The sequence below is a fragment of the Hetaerina americana genome, unplaced genomic scaffold, assembly GCF_022747635.1.
Source record: "Hetaerina americana unplaced genomic scaffold, ioHetAmer1.1.p SCAF_16, whole genome shotgun sequence".
NCBI classification, from domain to species: Eukaryota; Metazoa; Arthropoda; class Insecta; order Odonata; family Calopterygidae; genus Hetaerina; species Hetaerina americana.
In genome coordinates this window covers 7,516,129-7,537,628 of record NW_027286719.1, presented here as the reverse complement: position 1 = coordinate 7,537,628, position 21,500 = coordinate 7,516,129, and the positions used below count along the sequence as shown (strand labels likewise).

At 39.9% G+C, this 21,500-nt stretch overlaps 1 protein-coding gene across 1 annotated transcript in view; it reads right to left on the bottom strand.

The window, feature by feature from the left end:
• The window catches only part of LOC139687065 (cytosolic carboxypeptidase 6), a 1,035,710-nt gene that overhangs the window by 584,955 nt on the left and 429,255 nt on the right, over nucleotides 1–21,500 (bottom strand). Inside the window, exon 3 of the mRNA XM_071584170.1 lies at nucleotides 6,102–6,226. Within this exon, the coding sequence (XP_071440271.1) occupies nucleotides 6,102–6,226 (125 nt within the window). The remainder of the gene's footprint in view (nucleotides 1–6,101; nucleotides 6,227–21,500) is intronic.

Genomic DNA, 21,500 nt, shown 5'->3' with positions numbered 1-21,500 from the left:
CACATGATGTAGCCTTTACCTTTTTCGGAATAGGAACTAAAACTGATCTTACAAAGTCTTCCCACCAAATTCCTTTCTCATAAATACTGCGAATCAGCCCATATAGCTTCTTTCTCCCACATTTTCCTAAACATTTCAAAAGTTCCGCGGGAATGTTACCCACCCGCACGGCCTCATTTAGTTTCATCTCCCTTAATGCCCTTTCTATCTCATCGTCGAGGATGTTTGAACCTAAGCTGTCCTCCTCTACGTCATGTTCTTTTTCAATGTCTAACTTTGTTGGTCTAAGTTCTTTACTATACAGTTTTTCTATATACTCCTTCCATCTCTCTTGGATCTTTCCTGCGTCAAGTATTACCTTACCCGCCTTATCTTTAACTGTTAGCATAGATCTCTGTTTCTTACTTCCCGATAAAGATTTAACTTTGCTGTACAGCGCAACAGTTTCACCCTCCCTCTGCAGACCTTCCATATCCTCGCACTGTGTTTTCCACCATGTTTCTTTTCCTTTATTTGTTGCCCACCAAAATTTATTGTTTAATTCCTTGTACTTTATTTTGCCTAACTCTGTATTTACATTTCTCCATTTTCTCCGTTCATCCGTCTTTGTAATCATCTCATCCGTGATCCATGGTTTCCTAGTCCTATTTGCGTTAAAGGTTCCAATAGTGTCTTTTGCGGCTTTCGATAACCCTTTCTTGATACTTTTCCATCTTTCTTCGATGGTACTTAGCTCTTCATCATCCTCCATGATTTCCTCTACTGCCTGTTTGTATTCCTTCCTTTTCAAACCATTTAATGCTTCTACATTCCATTTTCTAACTCACCTCCCCTGCCTTATCTTTTTGAAACGGACGCTTCATTTCATAACAACTAAATTGTGGTCAGAGTCCGCATCCGCTCCCGGGAAGCTATGTGAATTTATCACACTGTTCCTAAATCTGTGTCTAACCAGGATATAATCTAGCTGATACCCTTCTGAGCCACCTGGCATGTATATCTGCGTCTTTTGTGGTGCCTAAACCAAGCGTTGGTGATGACTAACCCCTGTCTCCTGCGGAACTCTACTGCTTTCTCCCCGCGGTCATTCCTCGTGCATAAACCGTAGTCCCTCACCTCATCACCATCTATTCCTTCGCCTACCGTCGCATTCCAATCCCCTATCACTATCAAATGTTTCCATCCGGGGACACACGCGGTTATGTCCTCTAACTGATCGTATATCCTATCGACTCTTCTTCCTTATGGTTGCTAGGTGGCATGTATACCTGAATAATAACCATGTTCATCGGTTTTGCTTTTATCTCTACTATTAATAATCTATCCGTTAACTTATCTATGTTGACTACCCTTCTTCCTACCTCTTTATTTAATACTATGGCAACCCCTCGTTGGCTCTCGTCCCCGCCGCTGAATATTTTTCTGTAATGATCACTCCAGTAATCCCCGCTATCTTTCCATCTCACCTCGCATAGACCTAAAATATCTATATTTCCCCTTTCCATCTCTCGCTTAATATTCTGCAATTTCCCTGTCCTCATCATTGTCCTAACATTCCACGTTCCTATTCTAACTAATGTGGTCTTTTTCTGCTGCGTCTTCTGACCTGCTGCCGTCGGGTTTCCCTTGCAAGGGTTTCGTGGGATTACGACCGCGGAAGCCTTGCCTCTCCCGCTGCCGGGCACGACACACGGCCGATTTGGCCGAGCCCCGCAGTTGCCAGGACTCAGTATTTCTGTATTGTCCATTATTTAAGTCATGGAAATGATAATTGAGGTGATTTCCCGTTCCCTTCCTCAATAGTGTTTTTAACGTGACACCATCACTTATTGGCCGCCCCACTGGGGTCAGACGCCATTGCAGCCGCCTCACTGAGGAACAGACGCTGCGTGGACTACCTTTTGTCTGGCTCCTAACCTTCGACCTATCTGGCATGGGTGACCCTACCAGGAGCAATTATTATTACTCCTGCCAGCACAGCCCTAGGGGTCATCGGAACGCACAAGCCCTTCCACCACGTCAAGGTTGCAGTCCGGGGAGGGGATGTTAAAGATATATGTCGGTAATTGGCGTATTTCTTTCTTTTGCCGCATTTATAGATGAGTGTTATGCGAGCTAGCTTCAAGTCGCGAAGTACTGAACCCAGCCCTGTCGTCTTCAGCAAAATACTTTCTTAGAATGGGGCAATATATTCAGCTAATCCCTTCAGTACTCTAGGGTGAATTGATTCTGGAACTGGTTCTTTGTTGTCTTTTGTATTGTTGAATTGATGTTCTGATCCTATCTTGGTCCGTTTAGTGTTTTTCCGATGATATTCGCACAACATCTCCATTGTGAAGAAGGGTAGGGCTTTTCACAGGGTAATTTTAGTTTTACTACGATATTTTTTTAATGCAATCATTCCAGAGTGTAAAAATCATTTACCTTAACCGGATTTTAATCCCGGTCAAGGTGAATGAATTTTACACTCTGAAATTATTGCATTGAAATGCATATTAGCGGATGACTCCGTTAAAAGTTACTGTTGTGGCATATCCTAGAGTTTCTTTGGATATTTTTTTAGTTTCTCTTTTGATGTACTTATATATCGAGGTCACTACTTTTTAAACTTTTTTTAAATCTGACCTTAGCCTTATTTGTTTTCATAACACCACTCTGAGTTCTCCGTTGTACCATCTAGATTCCTTACCGTCACATTTAAGTTTGAATATTATCTACGTTTTCACTCCTTCGCGTAAAATATTCGAATAACATGCATTAAAAGCTTTAAATGTCGGTTGTTAAACTTTTTTCTTCAATCCAGGTGATTCATTTTGTAAATATTCTCAAAGCCCTTAAAAAATTTGCCCTTTTGTATGTTTATATTTTCCCGTTTTTTGGTTTGCTTTCAGGAATTGTATTTTTATTTCTACGGGAATGGCTTTATATTCATTCATCCCTTCCACTTTTCGAAAAATGAGATAGCCTCGGGCGTAGACGTCGGGAATTCGTCAAGTCTACTCTGACTTCTATTGTGAACAATGTGTTCCAAAGAGTATTTTTCGAATTTATGGGGGAGGTCTTCACGTCCTTCTCAGTTTCTGCATATTTTCCTACACTGTGTCAGCACCAATCAACTAAAGGTAGATTGATATCACCAGCGATTATAATAATTCTTTTGCTCTGCTTATTACTGAGACTATATATTTGGTCGTCGAGCTAAGGATGAGAGCTTCCATTTCATAATCTCGGGCCATTTAAAATGAGCACAGGAATAGACCTCTCTCAGTTTTTCACGTTTCGCCAAGCGCTTTCTATGTCATTTCCATTAGATTGGTAACGTTGGCTACTGATTAGTGAATTTACAGCAATAAATACTCCCCCACCAAGTCAATTAGTACTTGTACTGCTTGTAAATGGTGGAACAATTTGGAAAAAAACTCGCTGTTTGCTTAATCCACCATGAGCCAGCACTTCGATCAAACTATTACGTTTTCATTTGTACTTACACATGTTTATGCAATATCCGATATTTTGGTTCTTATACTACAAAAATTTAAAGCCATAATTCCTATTTGATCCATTACCTTGCGTTTGAGAGTTATCTGAATGCACACAACACTATTTTTAATTCATTACCAACAGGGAGCTCTAGTTTTACTTTCACTCACATGGCTATGTTTATCGTTTTTAGGGGCACATATTGAATTGATTCTTCGTGGATAAAGGGTCCCTTTTTTCGCAAGTATTTATTTGTTTTGTCATCTTGTGGGTGCTTGAGTCAATGATTGATCTGAAGTGTCAAAAAGTGCTGGATTTTAGTTTGTTTTCCCGAACAGATGTCATCATAGACTCTTCGGCGGTATGGGGAATCTGAGAGCGACAGGGGAGTACCTGACACGATGAGAGGGCACGCCTCAGATCCACGGCATTTGCTCCATTTACTCGAAAAATTCCCTCCAAGCGTTTAGCCCCCTTAACGGCTCGGAACGAGACTTCCGCGGTCAATACGTGGCACGATGCTACTAATAATTGCATTAAATGGGACCTTCAACTCCGCCACGACCCGTTTAACCTTCGAGAGCATTTCTTTGAAGAAACGCAGGATCTCTTTCGATCCGAGTTCCGAAGCGTCCTTTGCTGCTGGACAGGCACAACAGAGAACTAGATTTATTCCATAAACTCATCAATTCACTCAAAAATAGAATCAGCTTCATGGAAATAATTTCATTGAATATCCCGACTTAATGATTCAATTCACGAAAGTTAAACATTTCTTTGATATTAACTGCAAACCTACCACCTCAGAGTCAAATTATCGCAGAAGATTCATACCATTCCATACAACATTAGATATCAGCCTTTCATCCCTTAGCAAACAAAATTCTAGAGATCCATCTAAATGATGCCTACTTTAAAAAAGAACAGAACCTGTTATGAGATGCTGCCGTAGTGAGTGTATACCAATTAAAAATCGGTGATCAAATTCTTAATAAAGCTCGTAAAAGGTTAGTAGTGTCAATGTTATCAAACTAGTCTCCCATTAAAAATCCAAAAAAATTGTGCTTCCATTCTTAGGCTGTATCTCATATACCGTTTCCTCACTCTTGATGAAACAAGTCGCTTGGCTTTTCACGCATAATATTTTTATTACGACCTAGATTTCATTGCAGCGTAACATCTTCAGGTTGAAGAATGTGACGCTGTAACCTACACGCATGTACCGTGTTGTCTGTCGCCTGAACATCATTCAGCTTTCTAATGAGTCGCTGCTTGCCCCCCGCCACTTCCTTCGGCCTCCTTCCCCGGTCGCCTCTTCATTTCCTCCCGACACCCTGAGCTCTCCTTTCCAGAAAAGCAATGCAATTAGTTGTGATTATGATTGTGCGCATGGAGCTTTTTCAAGAGGACAATTTTATGTAAAGATCCAACAGGATGATGCAGTTTTTTTGCAACCCTAAATAATGTGGAAAAGGCTTTCTCTGAAGCCCCACTACCCACTCCTGTCTGATGCCAAAACCCATATTTTGGCGCCAATACCTTTGCCCCATAAAAAAAATGTACATATTTGAAGGTAAAGCTTTAAAAATACCTGAATATGATATTATATACAACCCTGGGTCGTAAAATAAAAATATAAAGTGGAATTGACAAATTTACAAATTTTTTTTCCATTAAAAAAAACCATGAACACAGTAATCAACCCGAAAGTCGGTTTGGTATGTGATGGTACTATGTGCTCACCCAGTAGTAAGCCCGACGTCGTGTGAAATTCACACATCAGGGTAGACCACGAATCATGGGTTTATGGTTATGACTTGGAAACTAAAGCTCAATCATCCCAATGGAAGGTGCAGCACGAGCCAAGACCGAAATAAGCGCGCCAAGGTCGGTCGAATATGAATGTTTTGCTTACAGTTTTCATCGATTGCAGGGGCGTAATTCAGATCAGAGTTCTTGCCACAGGGTAGAACGGTAAATAAGGAATATTACCTGCAAGTTATGCGCAATTTTCGGGAAGCATTCCGTGACAAACGCCCGGATTTGTGGAAGAACGAAAAACAGCTTTTGTACCATGCAACGCCCCTGCTCACACATCGTTACTTGTGCGCGAATATTTGGCCAAAAACAACATACTAATAATGCCGCAGCCACCTTATTCCCCAGATCTGGCCCTCAGTGACCTTTTCTCGTTCCCGGAAGTGAAGAGGCCCACGAAAGGAGGACGCTACGCTACGATTGACGATATAAAGACTGCAACGAAGGAGGAGCCGAACAAGATCACAAAAAGTTGAAATGCTTCGAGATTTGGAAAACACGTTGGCACGGGTGTATAATATCAAATGGGGATTACTTTGAAGGGGACAAAATAGATATTCATGAATAAATAAATAATTTTTGAAAAAATACAAAGGTCGTGATACTTTTTGAAAAGACCTCGTACATCCATATATTTCACACAACTTACATCGGTGATGATGTCAAGTGTGTGGAATTACAATGTCAATAATTTCATTCCATTTCTATATATGCATGTATAAAACAAACGATAATTACTTAATGGAAGTACAACGCCCTTCACACGGAAAAAACAGCACACATCATTTCATAGAAAACGGTACCTGGTCGGTTCTGATGTTGTCCACTATGAAGTTAAACCACAACCGAAATCTTGGATTGCAGGTGTCTGGTCGGATGAAAAGGTCGTATTCATATTCGGAGATAAGGTCCACTCGCCCGAGATTTCCTGAAAATAAATCATTGCAATCAGCTTATTAAACAATTTTGTATATTTTATGTCTACAATATTTTTTTATTAAGAGTAAATATATGCTTTAGTTTAGTTACTGCCATTTTTATCGAATAAAGGAGTTGAGTATAAGGTATAAAAGTTTAAATTATCTAACATTTAACAGTTCCATAAGTCAAATTTTTCCAGTTTTGAAATTAATTGAGATTTAAAGTTACTGAGTGCTTCCACCATATTATGGATCGTCTTTCATATTTGGCGTGAAAGAGAAGAAAAGAAAATCTTATCGATGAGTTTTCTTCCAAAATAGAACGCAAAAAATGCTTGCTTCTTGCTAAAATAAGCGGCGGCATCTGGAGTGTGAGACTCTCTCCTGGATGAGTGCTGTTTCACTCACGTGAATGAAACACCAATATAACACATGAAGGGAAAAAAAACGGCTCAGTCCTTGGGCGACCTCTTTTCATCCGTCTCTCTGAGACATGATCTTTCTCGAGGCTTTTTTTACGTCCCTTAATCCCATCATGACTTTGAACTTCGGAATCTTCCATTCGTACGCCCTTGAGAATTTTCCTTTTAAATGACTCACAGGTAGGATGAGGGTGAATCACTTCATAATTTTAAATGGGCTTGAAAGGAGCTTATCCGTAGTTCACGCAATAACATTTTCTCTAAGTCGTTAGTTTGGTTCGGATCAAACCTGAAATTGGTTGGGATGTAAATGTTTATTTTCTCGTAATTGACCTTTCATTTTCATTACTTAGTCAGGCTTAAATTTACACGAAACTATTTACCCCACAATCATCGTAGCATTAAATTTTTTACGAGAATATTTTGCAGAATATCATGCAAAAAATATGCAAATACAGTTGGAACAAAACTCATATTGAAATTAAAAGTAATAATTCAAAGATTGTTAAGGTGCAAAATATTTTAAAAATTCCATATTAATAGTTGATTTTAAATATATAATACAAATTAACTTTTGTTCGAGGCACTCGGTAATTATAGGATGCCTTCCCTCAGGTCTCCCGTTTCAATGTTCGAGAAGGCTGGCGAATGCCCGGCCCTACTGATGGTGCTGGCAAATGCGGAGCTGGTACTGTGGCTGGGAACCGGAAAACTCATTGAAATAGCGAGGATGCTGCACGGGTTTGCCCAATTGTAGAAAAAGGCTGGGCGATCAAGACCTACCCCCAGTTTCCTCTTCCAAGGAAGGTGTCGTGCCTCTCCGTAGGTATGATGACTGGAGGGATGTATCTCTAGGGAATGGGTCATGCTGCGGTGAGACAGATGCCGTCCACGTCTCTAATATGTCCCAGTTGCTATCCGACGGATAGCACTGAGGTCACTGCAGCTCCCAGCCCCACCCCAAGGACACCGACCAAGTTTACCAGTCATCGTGAAAGAGGGGAAGGAATCGTAGCCGTAGGTAGCTCAAAGGTCCGGCGGATTGTGCCACCGGTGCGATGCAGTGTCCAACGGGAGGTAGACGTTGGCTTCATTCGTCCTGGTGTGCATATACCAGTTGGCGTGATTTCTCCGGCGACGCAGTCTGTGAAAGCGGCGGTCAGGAATGCGGGTTGCTCCAAGCATCGCATCGTAGCTCATGATTGGGACAAACGACGCCCTCGGCGTGGATCTGAAGAGATCCTGCGCTTTTTGAAGGATTTGCAATCCGAGGCGAAGCGGGTCTAGGCGGAGTTGGAGGTTCGTTTGGAGCGGTATACTGGGTCTAAATGGGGGGTTTCGTCGAGTAAATGAAGCCGACTTCGAGGATCTGAGGCCGGGCCAGCAATCGTATTGGGCTCCCCTCAATCGCTCCTGGATTCATATTCCACCGAGCAGTTGGTAGCCTGCGAGATACGCTACATGTTCCGAAGTTTTAGCATTAATGGTATGGAAAAGAGAATGTCATGCAGTCGGGGAAATGGAGTAAGATCCAGAGATTTTAGCCGCTACAGCGTTAGTTAACTCTCAGGTCACCAACGAAATTAACCAATAAACACTAGCGTAAAATAGGCGGATAAAAAACGATGGATAAATAAAATAAACGCCTCGAAAAACGGCACAGATATTCATAAAAATAAATATGAAACTAATGACACTGTTAATAATGAGTCTTCGCGAAGCCATTTTTGAGTATACAGAAAACCCTCAAACAAAAGGTTATCGACAATTAACAAATAATTACTTTCAATTGCCGCAGAAGTGCAAAAAATGATTGAATATTGAAAATATATTTGATCGCACAAGGCAGACAAATTAGTTGGAAAGGATAGCTGGCTCTCATAAGATACAGCAATCAGTTAGGTTTTATCAAGCAGTTACGCGAATTACAGAAAGAACCAACAAAAAAACAACAAATAGCCATGGTGGGGGAATATTCATCGCCGAAAATTTACCGGAAATAAGGCAAAATAATGATTGCAACTGCCGTAGAAAACGTTTTGTACGACGTAAAGAATTACAAAAGCAGAAGTCACTTCGTGAGGTGATTTTTCAGGCTCCCAGATACCAATACAAATGTTCTACATAAGCTTCTCAACCAGCAACAAGCACAGCAGATGTATACTTCAAATCTCCGGTGATACTAATCTACCATCAATTTTTTGGCACTATTTTGTTATTATTAGTTAATCTACCGGTTAGCGTAGGTTTTTAAATGGATACAACTACCAAAAAAATATTTTGTAAATCCTAACGAAACACAAAATCCAGCATCCTACTCTATACTAGATCCCTATTCATTTCTGAGTACTTTCTTCCTTCCTTCACCCCACCCAACATCCCTATTCATTTCTGAGTACTTTCTTCCTTCCTTCACCCCACCCAACATCCCTATTCTGTTCCTTCCCTTTCCCCGTTTCCTAGCATTCTCCCCTCTATTACAGTCTTCAACATCCCACTAGCAAACAATACGCCCTTCATTCATTTTTCCTGCCTCCATAGGATTTCTCCCAACAAACCCCACTCTTCACCCACCATACCAAGTACTTCCTCATTTGTTTTCTTCTCTGTCCATTTCACTTTCTCCATTCTTCTGCACACCCACATTTCAAAAGCCTCCCGTCTACGTCTATCATCCTGCTTCAATGACCACGTTTCCGCGCCGAACATAGCTACGCTCCATTCAAAATTTTACGATTCTTTTCTTAAAATCCTTACTCGACGTCCCTCAAATAAAATCCCTCCTCCTTGTGAAAGCTTCTTTGCCTAGCGCCATTCTTCTCGTCATGTCGCTACTAATTTAACCGTATTGGTCTAGAACGCTTCCGATAAACGTAAACTGTCCTGCCTGGTCTAGTTTTTGCTCTCCTATTTTAATGTTTAGTTTAGCCTTTTCTTTCTAGAAAATCCCATAACCTTTGTTTTATCAATATTGATTCTCATCCCGTACTTGTAGCACTGAAATTCCAATTCACTCAGCAATGCTTGCAACCCCTTGGCTTACTGACAAACTAAAGCTTGGTCATCAGTGAACCTAATTGATTTTACGAATTCCCCACCCTCTTTCATTCCTACCTCCAGTTCTTCCCATGCCTCTTTAATCATTTCCTCTGCATACAAGTTGAACAGCAACGGTGATAATGGGCAACCCTGCCTTACACCTCTTCCTAACACTGCCCATCCGGGCTCCCCGTTCACAACTGGCACCTGAGTAGTCTGAGACATGTACAGGTTCCGGATTAGCCTCCTTTCCCTCCAATCTATTCCTCTTTTCTGCTATATACTCATTAGTTTTTCCCAGTTCACTCAATCGAACGCTTTTTCTAAATCTACGAAACAGGCAAATACCTCCTGGTTGTGTTCTATATTCCTCTCCATAAATAATCTCATTACTGCAATGGCATCACGCCTAACTCTCCCCTTCCTAAACCCAAACTGATCATCCCCTAAGTAATAATTTGCCCTACTCTCTATCCTTTTGTTTATGATCCTGAGAACAACTTAACTGCGTGGGATATCAAACTTATCGTCCTGTAGTCCTCACATGATGTAGCCTTTACCTTTTTCGGAATAGGAACTAAAACTGATCTCACAAAGTCTTCCCGCCAAATTCCTTTCTCATAAATACTGCGAATCAGCCCATATAGCTTCTTCCTCCCGCATTTTTCTAAACATTTCAATAGTTCTGAAGGAATATTATCAACCCCCACGGCCTTATTTAGCTTCATCTCCCTTAATGCCCTTTCTGTCTTATCGCCGAGTATGCCTGGGCCTAAGCTATCTTTCTCTACGTCATGTTCCTTTTCTATGTCTAAATTTGTTGGTCTAAGTTCTTATACTTTACAGTTCTTCTATATATTCCTTCCATCTCTCTTGGATCTTTTCTCTGTCAACTATTATCTTACCCGCCTTATCTCTAACGGTTAGCATAGATCTCCCTTTCTTACTTCCCGATAAAGATTTAACTTTGCTATACAGCACACCAATTTCACCCTTCCTCTGCAAAATTTCCATGTCCTCACACTGCGTCTTCCACAATGCTTCTTTTGCTTTATCTGTGCCCCGCCTCAATTAATTTTTTACTCTTTGTACTTTATTTTACCTACCTCTGTGTTTACATTCTTCCATTTTCTCATTTCATCCAGCTTTGTAATCATCTCATCCGTGATCCATAGTTACCTAGTCCTTTTCGCGTTAACGCTTTCAATAGTGTCTTTTGCGGCTTTCAGTAACCCTTTCTTTATTAATTCCCATTTTCCTTCGTTAGCAGTGCTGCCAAAAACTGAGATTCAAGAGACGAACTCCGCCATATGTTCGCCAAAATCTCTTTAGAACATTTCCATCTAGGGGTCACGTCTTACTAGATTCTTCACCACTCCTTCTCAAGATCATCAAAAAAATTGGAAGAGGTAAAGCCGTCAGTGATTATTTCGATTATGTTCTAAAAATATAAACTGAATTTGTGAAGGTAATCAAAGAAAAGCGTAAAATATACTCAGCGAACAATGTTATTTTAACGGGCTTAAGCTGAGTCTGATTTTAAAAATGTTTTAAAAAGTAGTGACCTAGATATATAAGTACATTTAAAAAGAAACTAATATGTTATCGTGGTAAAAATAGAAGTACCCTTCACAAAGCACCATTTTTCTTCACAATTGAGATGTGCGAATATCATCAGAAAAATCCTAAGTTATGCTGGTCTTACCTTGATGAAATATACAATATAAGTCCGACTGTAAATTATTTGAAGGCGGAAAACGGTGAACTTATTACTGATAGCGTGGAAAAGGCAAAATTTTCATACTTGTTTTTACATACAGGGGGTCTACAATAAAGATTCAAACGCATCAAACGAGATTCCACACCACCCGGGGAACACATGAGCGACATAACACTAAACGGACCAAGATAGGATCAGAACATCAATTCAATAATACCAAAGACAACAAAGAACCACTTCCGGAATCAATTCACCCTAGAGTACTGAAGGGATTAGCTGAATATATTACCCCATTCTAAGAAAGTATTTTACTGAAGTCGACAGAGCTGGGTTCAGTACTTCGCGACTTGAAGCTAGCTCGCATAACACTCATCTATAAATGCGGAAAAAGAAAGAAATACGCCAACTACCGACATATATCTTTAACATCAATTTGATCACTAACTTAATGAGATTTCTGAATCGTAGGAAGACACTGAGACACAACCGGCACGGATTTAGGAAGAGCATACTTTGTGGAACTCAATTTGGCCTTTTTATTCACGATATACTGAGATCGGAAGAATATATCGCTCAAGTATTTCAGGATTTCAAGAAATACTTCGAGGAGGTCCCATACAATGAATTACAATGCAAGCTGATACGCTATGGTTTCAGTGAGTTAGTAATAAATTGTATCAGAGGCTTACTGTCAGAGCGCAAACAAAATAATCATGGATAGGTTTTACTAAACGGAGGTAGTTGCAATATCTGCTGTCCCCTGGGGAAGTGCAAGAAGGCCACTACCATCATTAATACACATTAATGACTCAAGGTCATACTCTAGCAGCAACCTCAGATTGTTTGCGATTTGGTGGTATGCAGAGAAATATGGACCGCAGCATATTTCGGGCTACTCTCTGTGAATTTCACATACCGTCTAGGGCTTAGTACTGGGTGAACTCTACCATCACCTACTAAACCGACCTTCAGGTTGATTACTGTGTATATATATACATCGGTCGCGGTAGTATGTGTGTGTACTTGATATCTATTAGATATGAAATAAAAACGACAAAACGTTAGTAGCACTCGTTGCATGCAAAGGAGGATGAAATAGAAAACCTAGAAACACACAAAAAGGCAGTCACATTCTTTTTCAACATTTCAATGGTACAACTATTATAATTGTTTTTTATATCTGAAGATGGTGGAGATGGGTACGAGAGCACAGCAGTTACGGGAGAGGGTGCCCCGGTCTTTCCTTGACGGGAAAGAGAAAGATAATGATGGAATTAGAGACTATTGCTCACTCGTGTAGCCCCTATTGGGCTGGGTTTGACTCTGGGCTCGAGCAAGCTCCCAGGCACCCGACGCATACCACCTCGAGGGCATTGAGCTTTAATGGGGTGACCAAGAAGGCAAGGGGTCTGTAATTGAGGCTGCGTTATATTCATTGAAGGAGTCATTGTGAAGGGAGCCCTGTTTAGGAACTGTTGAAAAGCTAATGCGAAGGTTTGCAAGTGGAATTGGATTTCATATGCTGTTGAGGGGTGCGCTGCATTACTCAGCTTAGAAAGAGGCGCAGAGTTTGTAGTTTAGTCGGCAAGTAATACTGCGGAATGTTCACGATGGAGTGTAGTGGGAAAGGAGGGAATTTGTTCGCTGAGAAGATAAATAGGGAGTGGTGGAGGTGGATTGCAAGCTATCGGTGTGGCTTTGTGGATGGCGGTGGTTAAAGACAAGTGGATAGTGGATTACATCTTTCGGATAAATTGGCGGGTCGTTTACATGTGACGGACGTAAAATTAGGTGTTAATTTCCGCATTGATTTCGCGTGGCTCGGAAGGGGGTATATGATTTTAGGGATATGTATGAGAAAATAAAATTCTTGGAAGTAGTTTGTACGAATGGAGATTGTAATCGATTTATTTGCTTTGGAAGGTCGTGGCGTGTAAAGATAACGGAGCATTCCTTCTTCAGAAGGGACTCCAAGTGACCGCCGTGCAAGAAAGCCTTTTGTATATTGATGGGAAATCTATCAAGGCAGTTTGGGTATAGAGTGATTAGAGGAAAGAGCGGTTTAATGTTCGATGGGTAATATCTGATGGAGTGGAGGAAATGTTCTTTTTTGGTGCGTTTTATATGGACAGACATTTGGAATTTTTGATTGGTTTTACAGGTGTATGTCTACATTCACACATCAAAGTAGGGGGGCCAGTTCATTTCCCTGTGCCGGTTATGGTTTCCCAGAAAGACCTGGTACCCGAAATATTACTTTAGCTTGGGTGGAGCTGCAGGTGCCCAGAGTGCGTTGCCCAGGAATCGAACCCGGGACCCTCCGGTCAGCCGTCCAGTGCTCTACCCACAGGACTACCGCGATCCGCACATATTTATATAAATATTATTATTATTATTAGGTAACCTACCGGTTAAGGTAGGCTTTTGGTTGGACATAATTACTAATTAAATAATTTGTGACCCCTAGAAAAACACACCATACCACTCTACATAAGGTCCCTCTTCAGCTCTGAGTACCTTCTTCCTCCCTCCATCCCGTCCAACATCTCTATCCTATTACTTCCCTTTCCTCGTATGCATAATATTCTCCCCTAAATTACAATTTTCAACATCCCACTGCCGGTCAAAACCCCCTTCATCCACTTTTCCTGCCCCCATAGGATTTCTCCCAACAAACCCCTCTCTTCGCCCACCACACCAAGTACTTCCTCATTTGTTTTCTTCTCCCCAACTTCATTTCAAAAGCCTCCAGTCTACGTCTATCATCCTGCTTCAATGACCACGTTTCCGCGCCGGACATAGCTACGCTCCGTATCAAAGTTTTTACGAGTCTTTTCTTAACATCCTTACTCAACGTCCCCGTCATCAACTCCCCCCTCCTTGTGAAAGCCTCTTTCCATAGAGGAATTCTTCTCCTTACGTCCCTACTACTTTGACCGTGTTGGTCCAAAACACTTCCGAGATACGTAAACTGTTCTATCTGCTCTAGTTTTTGCCCTCCTATTTCAATGTTTAGCTTAGCATTTTTCTATCTAGAAAATCGTATAACCTTTGTTTTATTAATATTGATTCTCATCTCATATCTATCGCACTGATTTTCCAATTCACTCAGCAAGGCTTGCAACCCCTTGGATGACTGACAAACTCAAGCTTGATCATCAGCAAACCTAACTGATTTTACGAATTCCCCGCCCACTTTCATTCCTACCTCCAGCTATTCCCATGCCTCTTTAATCATTTCCTCTGCATACAGGTTGAACAGCAACGGTGATAATGGGCAACCCTGACTTACACCTCTTTTTAACACTGCCCACCCGGACTCCCCGTTCCCCACCCGCACCTGAGATGTCTGAGACATGTACAGGTTGCGGATTAGCCTCCTTTCCCTCCGATCTATTCCTATGTTCTACAATATGGTCATTAGCTTTTCCCAATTCACTCCATCAAACGCTTTTTCTAAATCTACGAAACAGGCTAAAACCTCCTGGTTGTGTTCTCTATTCCTCTCGATTAATAATCTCATTACTGCAATGGCATCACGCGTACCTTTCCCCTTCCTAAACCCAAACGGATAATCCCCCAAGTAATCATTTGCCCTTCTCTCTATCCTTTTGTCTATGATTCTGAGAACAACTTTAGCTGCGCGGGATATCAAACTTATTGTCCTGTTGTCCTCACATGATGTAGCCATTACCTTTTTCGGAATAGGAACTAAAACGGATCTCAAAAAGTCTTCCGGCCAAATTCCTCCCTCATAGATACTACGAATAAGCCCATTTAGCCTCTCCCTCCCACATTTTCCTAAACATTTTAGTAGGTCGGCAGGAATTTTATCCACCTCCACAGCCTTATTTAGCTTCATCTCCCTTAATGCCCTCTCTATCTCATCATCGAGTACCCCTGGACCTAAGCTACGTCCTCTACGTCATCTTCTTTTTGTGTGTCTAACTTTGCTGGTCTATGTTCTTTGCTATAGAGTTCTTCTCTAAGTGCATACACGCCTATGTATTTATCTGTAGGCAATTATTCCCGTGTACTCCTTTCAACGTTTTTCACATAGTGCATATGAATAAATATACATAATATGAATAAATATTGCTGATTTGTTGCCAATTGTATGAATTATTTTAATGATAATTGTGTAGGGTGTAAGGAGCTGGATAAACTGTGGTACTTCATTTTGTTAAAAATATTCCGGTTTAGAACATAAGTCTCATCGAAAAATTATGAAATTGAATGAATAAACGCTAGCTTAATAATAAATAAACTTTTTTGTCGTAACATATGTCTCTAAATGAGACTTTCCACTCGGTATCGGATGCAACGGTGTTTAAATTCAATACTTTTACTCCCACAATAAATATCTTAATCAGTTATCCCTGAGATACAAGTTTCAGTTTTAATGAGCTGTTTTTGCCATCAAATTTCACTTCTGGCAAATGCGCGCACTTCCCTTCGCTCTAGCAGTTCAATTCCCTTAAGGAGCGAATCGGGTCGCCCGTTCTTTGGGAGCTGCACGCCAATTACCAGGGGGGAGAAAAGTGGACAAATCCATGCCTACCTTCCAATTATCAATCTCCACAAGTGAATCCATGAGGTCTGATGCGTCGCCCGCTTTCCATCAACCCATCTGTGGGCCATCTTCGTCCGCAAGGCTTGTTACCGCCTCGAATTCATTGAGTAACCGAGGCGTGCAACTGGCTGCGACAGCGCAGGACGCTCCCGCTCCCCACCCCTCTCCCCGCCGGTACCGCCCGCCATCCCGCCCCGCCGCCCACATCGTCCTCACCTTCCCGCCGCTGCACCAGATGGCACCACCAAGTCCTCGTACTCCTCGTCATTTTTATTCGTGACGGGTTTCGATGTTCCCGTGTGCCACTCTTAAATTGTTCCCGATTCAGGGGCCGAAGAAGCTCATGTATAATACATAGAGGCTAGAATATGAGAAAGCGAGGCGGAATGTAGCCTGCTGCGTACGGATTTGTATCCTATGGCACGAGATCCATACATTCCCTTTTGTTGATCTGTCCCGTGAAGACTTTCAATCTGACTTAAGTTACCGAGGGCAATCCTTATTCGATACGAATTCACTGTCAGCAGTGAAATACTACTTGCGTCCCCAAGACGCATCCAGCAACCAGTTGCATCAGTTTCACTGAATTCTTCCCATTATTCAAATTATTGTTGTTATTATATTTAATGTTATTATTATGATTATTACTATTGCTGTTATTAAATTATACAAAGTTTTATCATTATGAAAATATTTCATCTCATCTAATATCAATATTCTGCCGATGTGATAATTACATGCATGTAATGTGAAATTAAAGTATATCTGTTTCCAACGCCGAAGGATTTCCGCGAATGGTACTCAATATAAACATATAAAACGACGATAATCATTTTATGACCTTGAATTAGTTCGTTTCGAGCAATTATTTGTGATCCATGGAAGGCTATCCTTCTGCGGATTTTGTTATGTGTGGAGTTGGCTGAAAATGTATGATTTTACGTTCATCCGTGAGAGTTGGAAGCATTTTGGTTTCAGAAATCTATTATGAATTAGAAGAGGATTCGTCAATTTGGTTTCAATTTACCCAAATGCAATAATGTGACGGAGCTTATTGCTCCTGGCCAAAGTTATTTCAAAGTTTACAGAAATAATTCAAAATTCGACTTCAACGTGGAGTCAAACGTTGGCGCAAATTGAGGTCGTAAGTTGCTTTTGAATAGAGTTGGAATAAATCATAATTTGGTTTTGGGCTTCTTCAGTGATGCGTAAGTTTTTCCGGTTTCCTGGCAGGTTTTCGTCTTGTTAAAAGTATGAAATATAACTTGTGCAGCATAGATTTTCCCTTAAAATTTCAAGTCGATTTACTCATTTAATAGGTCACTGATTCTTGTTCGGTGATTCTCCCTTGGAAATGATTAATTTATTTCTTATCCTTCCTTTTGATATGCAGGCTGCTAGAATTTGATGGAGCCGTGGGAGGTTTGGAAATATTCACTTTCAATTATTGAATAATGTTATGCAAGACGATGGATCGATGAGGAAACAATAGCGACGGAATAATGATGTGATAATGAACTGAAATAAATGTGAAGAGGTGTTCACAACATAATTAAAGAACAATTATGGTTAAGGTACAAACGAGTCCTAAGATACCGTAATGGGATGGGTGTACTTGTTACAGACAGGCTATAATAATGATGAAGGGAGGTGTCAAAAGAGATTTCCGAATTAAAACCCTAAGTATACAAAAAATGTTATTATATTTGGTGTGTGTAATCAAATATTTATATTGCAAGGGAGAAAACACCCGGTAGTCACGGTCTAAAGAAGGGTAAAGAAGTAGTTGTAAGGATTATGGAACCCTTTGAATAATAAAAATTATATGTTTCAAACACTTTCAAAAACACGTACAAAGACGACACCCTCGTAATTCGTCAAAAGATACAATAATATACCAAACTGACCACATTCTGATGAATCACATATTTTGGAATAAAGTACAGCCCAAAATCTATGAAATATATAAAATTTAATTTCTAGCAGGAAGAGTTGCCGGATACCACCGAGGAAAAACATTTGGTAAGATACTGCTCCTCACCCTACACTGGGATGAGAATTTCACACGATGCTACTCGGTATTAAGTGAGGTGTACCATATCAGACCGACGTCTTGGTCTATTGCTGTGGTTTTTAATATCATTGAAATCGCTGCACCAAATAACAGAGATTTCGTTAAAATAACAGAGATTTCAATGAAATAGTGAACCCATGTTCAGGATAAATACCTTCAAGCAATATACGAATCGCTGGATGGACGCACCAAGGTTATGAACTCTGGTTGGTGACAGTAAAATAGCAAAACTAGCGAAACAAATCGTATGCAGGGACGCAATTGACTTATGAATGAATTTATGCTTTAAGGGAGGTAGGTAACAAATTATTGGCAAGAGGAAATTAAAAGGAAAACTGTCTGTGAGAGCAGGAAAACTGCCACGATAAACACTCAGGGTTAGGAAAATGTGGGAGGAAGAGTTTTTGAGGACTTATTCTTAGTATTTATGAGGAAGGAGTTTGGCCGGAAGATTTCGTCACTTTAGCGCCAGTGCCTATTCGAAAACAGGGAATGGCCACATTATGTTAGGACAACAGAATACTAACTTTGACTTCGCAAGTAGCTCAAGCGGTCCCAATGGTCATAAATAAGTGAATGGAGAAAGGGACAAATGATTAATAAGGAGACGATCAGTTCCGGTTCCGACAGGGCAGAGGCAAGCGTGATGCCATAGCAGTGATGAGGTCCCCATTGAAGATGAACATGGAAAATACAATCAATATGCACTAATACGTTTCAAAGATTTCGAGAAGGCATCCGATGGAGTGAATTGGGTATTTTTTATTGATGCACTGTAGAGAATAGGAGTAAAATGAAGAGGTAGGAGTCCATAGCCGCACCCCATACAGGTTTTAGACCGCTCAGGTTCAGGTGATAAATGAAGAAACGGAGTGGGCTGCGTTCGAAAGAGGTGTAGGGCAATGTCCCAAATAAAAGGTTAATAGGGAAACTTATATTTTAATTGCCACTTTGTATTTGTTTAAGGTAATAACTAGGTTTTTAGGAAATTCGGTGGCTTAAAAAACGGGAAATGACCTGCTCTAAACCTATAAATATACTTATAATAAGGAGCACCATAAATATATTTTCTAACTATCGTACTATCGTTTGCCATGTGCAATCAAATATTCTCAACTATTAAGACGACCTCTGCAAAAAAAAAGTTGGACTTTATAAGCAAAAAAATTCCTTCATCGAAATTTCAGCTGATAAAATGAGAGGAACACAGAAACAAAGAAAAAACTTATAAGTATCAACTTTTTAGTGTTTTCCTATCGATCAGTGATTATGGAACGAATCCATCACTTAGCACCTCATCTCTATTGCCGCTTTTACAAAAAACAGACGGTTTTTCATTCATAGACTTATATTTTTGCATAATTGGTTAAAGTTCCACTCATCGAATATACTCATCGAAAAATTCATCTTGATTTTAAACCTCGCAAGTCATTAAGATATTTTTCATTTGAACCCCTAATTTTGGACGCAGCAAACGTACCGATGCTATGTAAAATTCTGTTTATGTTGAGACTTTTATTTTCTATCTATAATATCTATGGTTTATATATGTGTGCATAAATATGTATGTATATATATATATATATATATATATATATATATATATATATATATATATATATATATATATATATAAATAATGTATAACACTTAGCACTAGTGGACACAGACAAAAACACAGAAACACACAAAAAAATATATATATATGTATATATATATAAATATATATATATATATATATATATATATATATATATATATATATATATATATATATATATATATGTATATATATATATATATATATATACACACGTATATATATATGTATATATATATATATGTATATATATATATATATATATATATATATATATGTTTGTGTGTGTGTGTATATATAAGGGTCGTGGTAGTCCATGTGGTAGGTTGTTGGACTACTGACCGGAGGGTCCCGGGTTCGATTTCTGGGCAAGTGACTGGGGACCTGAGGCTCCACACCAGCTACGCGATTTTTCCGGGACAAGAACTTCCTGGGAAACCATAGCTGGCACAGGGTAAGGAACTGGCCCCCCTACCCTGATGTGTGAATTTCACACTTTCTCGGGCTTAGTACTGGGCGAACTCTACTATCACTTACCAAACCGACCGGGTTGACTACTGAGTTTATGGTTTTATATGTTATATATATTTATAAAAAAAAAATATATATATATATATACACATACATATATATATATATATATATATATATATATATATATATATATATATATACATACACATATATATTTATATATATACACATATATATATATATATATATATATATATATACATACACATATATATTTATATATATACACATATATATATATATATATATATATATATATATATACATACACATATATATTTATATATATACACATATATATATATATATATATATATATATATATATATATATATACATATATATATATATATGCCAGATAGGTCGAAGTCTAAGAGCCAGACTAAAGGTAATCCACGCAGCGTCTGTTCCTCAGTGAGGCGCCTGCAAAAGCGTCTGAACCCAGTGGGCGGTCATTGAGCGATGGTGTCACGTTAAACACACTCTTGAGGAAGGCAACGGGAAGCCACCTCAATTATCATTCCCAAGACTTGGAATGGACACTACACTGAATATGAGTCCTGCGGGACTCGGCCCAATCACCTGTGGGTCGCGCCCAGCAGTTGGAGAGGCGAGGCGTATGAGGTAGTCGTCCCACGAATGCCTTGCAAAGGAAAACCGACAGCAGCCGGACAAAAAACGTAGAAGAAGAAGATAAACTGCTTGAAATAGGAGCTTGGAATGTTAGGATAACGTTGATGATCAGAATATTAGAGAATATTAAGCCAGAGATGGGGAGAGGAAGTATATATTTTGGGTTAATGCGAGGTGAGATGGAAGGATAGCGGGGATTACTGGAGTGATAATTATAGAATAATATACAGCGGCGGGCACTAGAGCCAACCATGGGTTGCCATAATATTGTAGGTAGGTAGGTGGGAGTGTAGTAAACATAGGACAAGCAACGGATAGAATATTATTGGTAAAGATAAAAGCAGAAACGACGAAATTGGTCTCAGTTCAGGTATAAATGCCACCGAGCAACCATACAGAGGAAGAGGTCGATAGGATATACGATCAGCTAGAGGATCGTGTTCCTGCAAGGAACCATTTGACCGTGATAGGGGTTTTTAATGTGACAATAGCGAAGGAAGAGATGGTGATGAGGCTGGGAACTACGATTTAAGTATGAGGAATGGCCGTGGGGAGAAAGTAATTGAGTACTGTAGGAGAAGGAGACAGGGGTTAGTCATTACTAACACTTGGTTTGGACACGGCGAAATGGTTGGTATGCATGGAAAATACTGGTTGACACAGAGAGGTATCAGTTAGTATAAATTA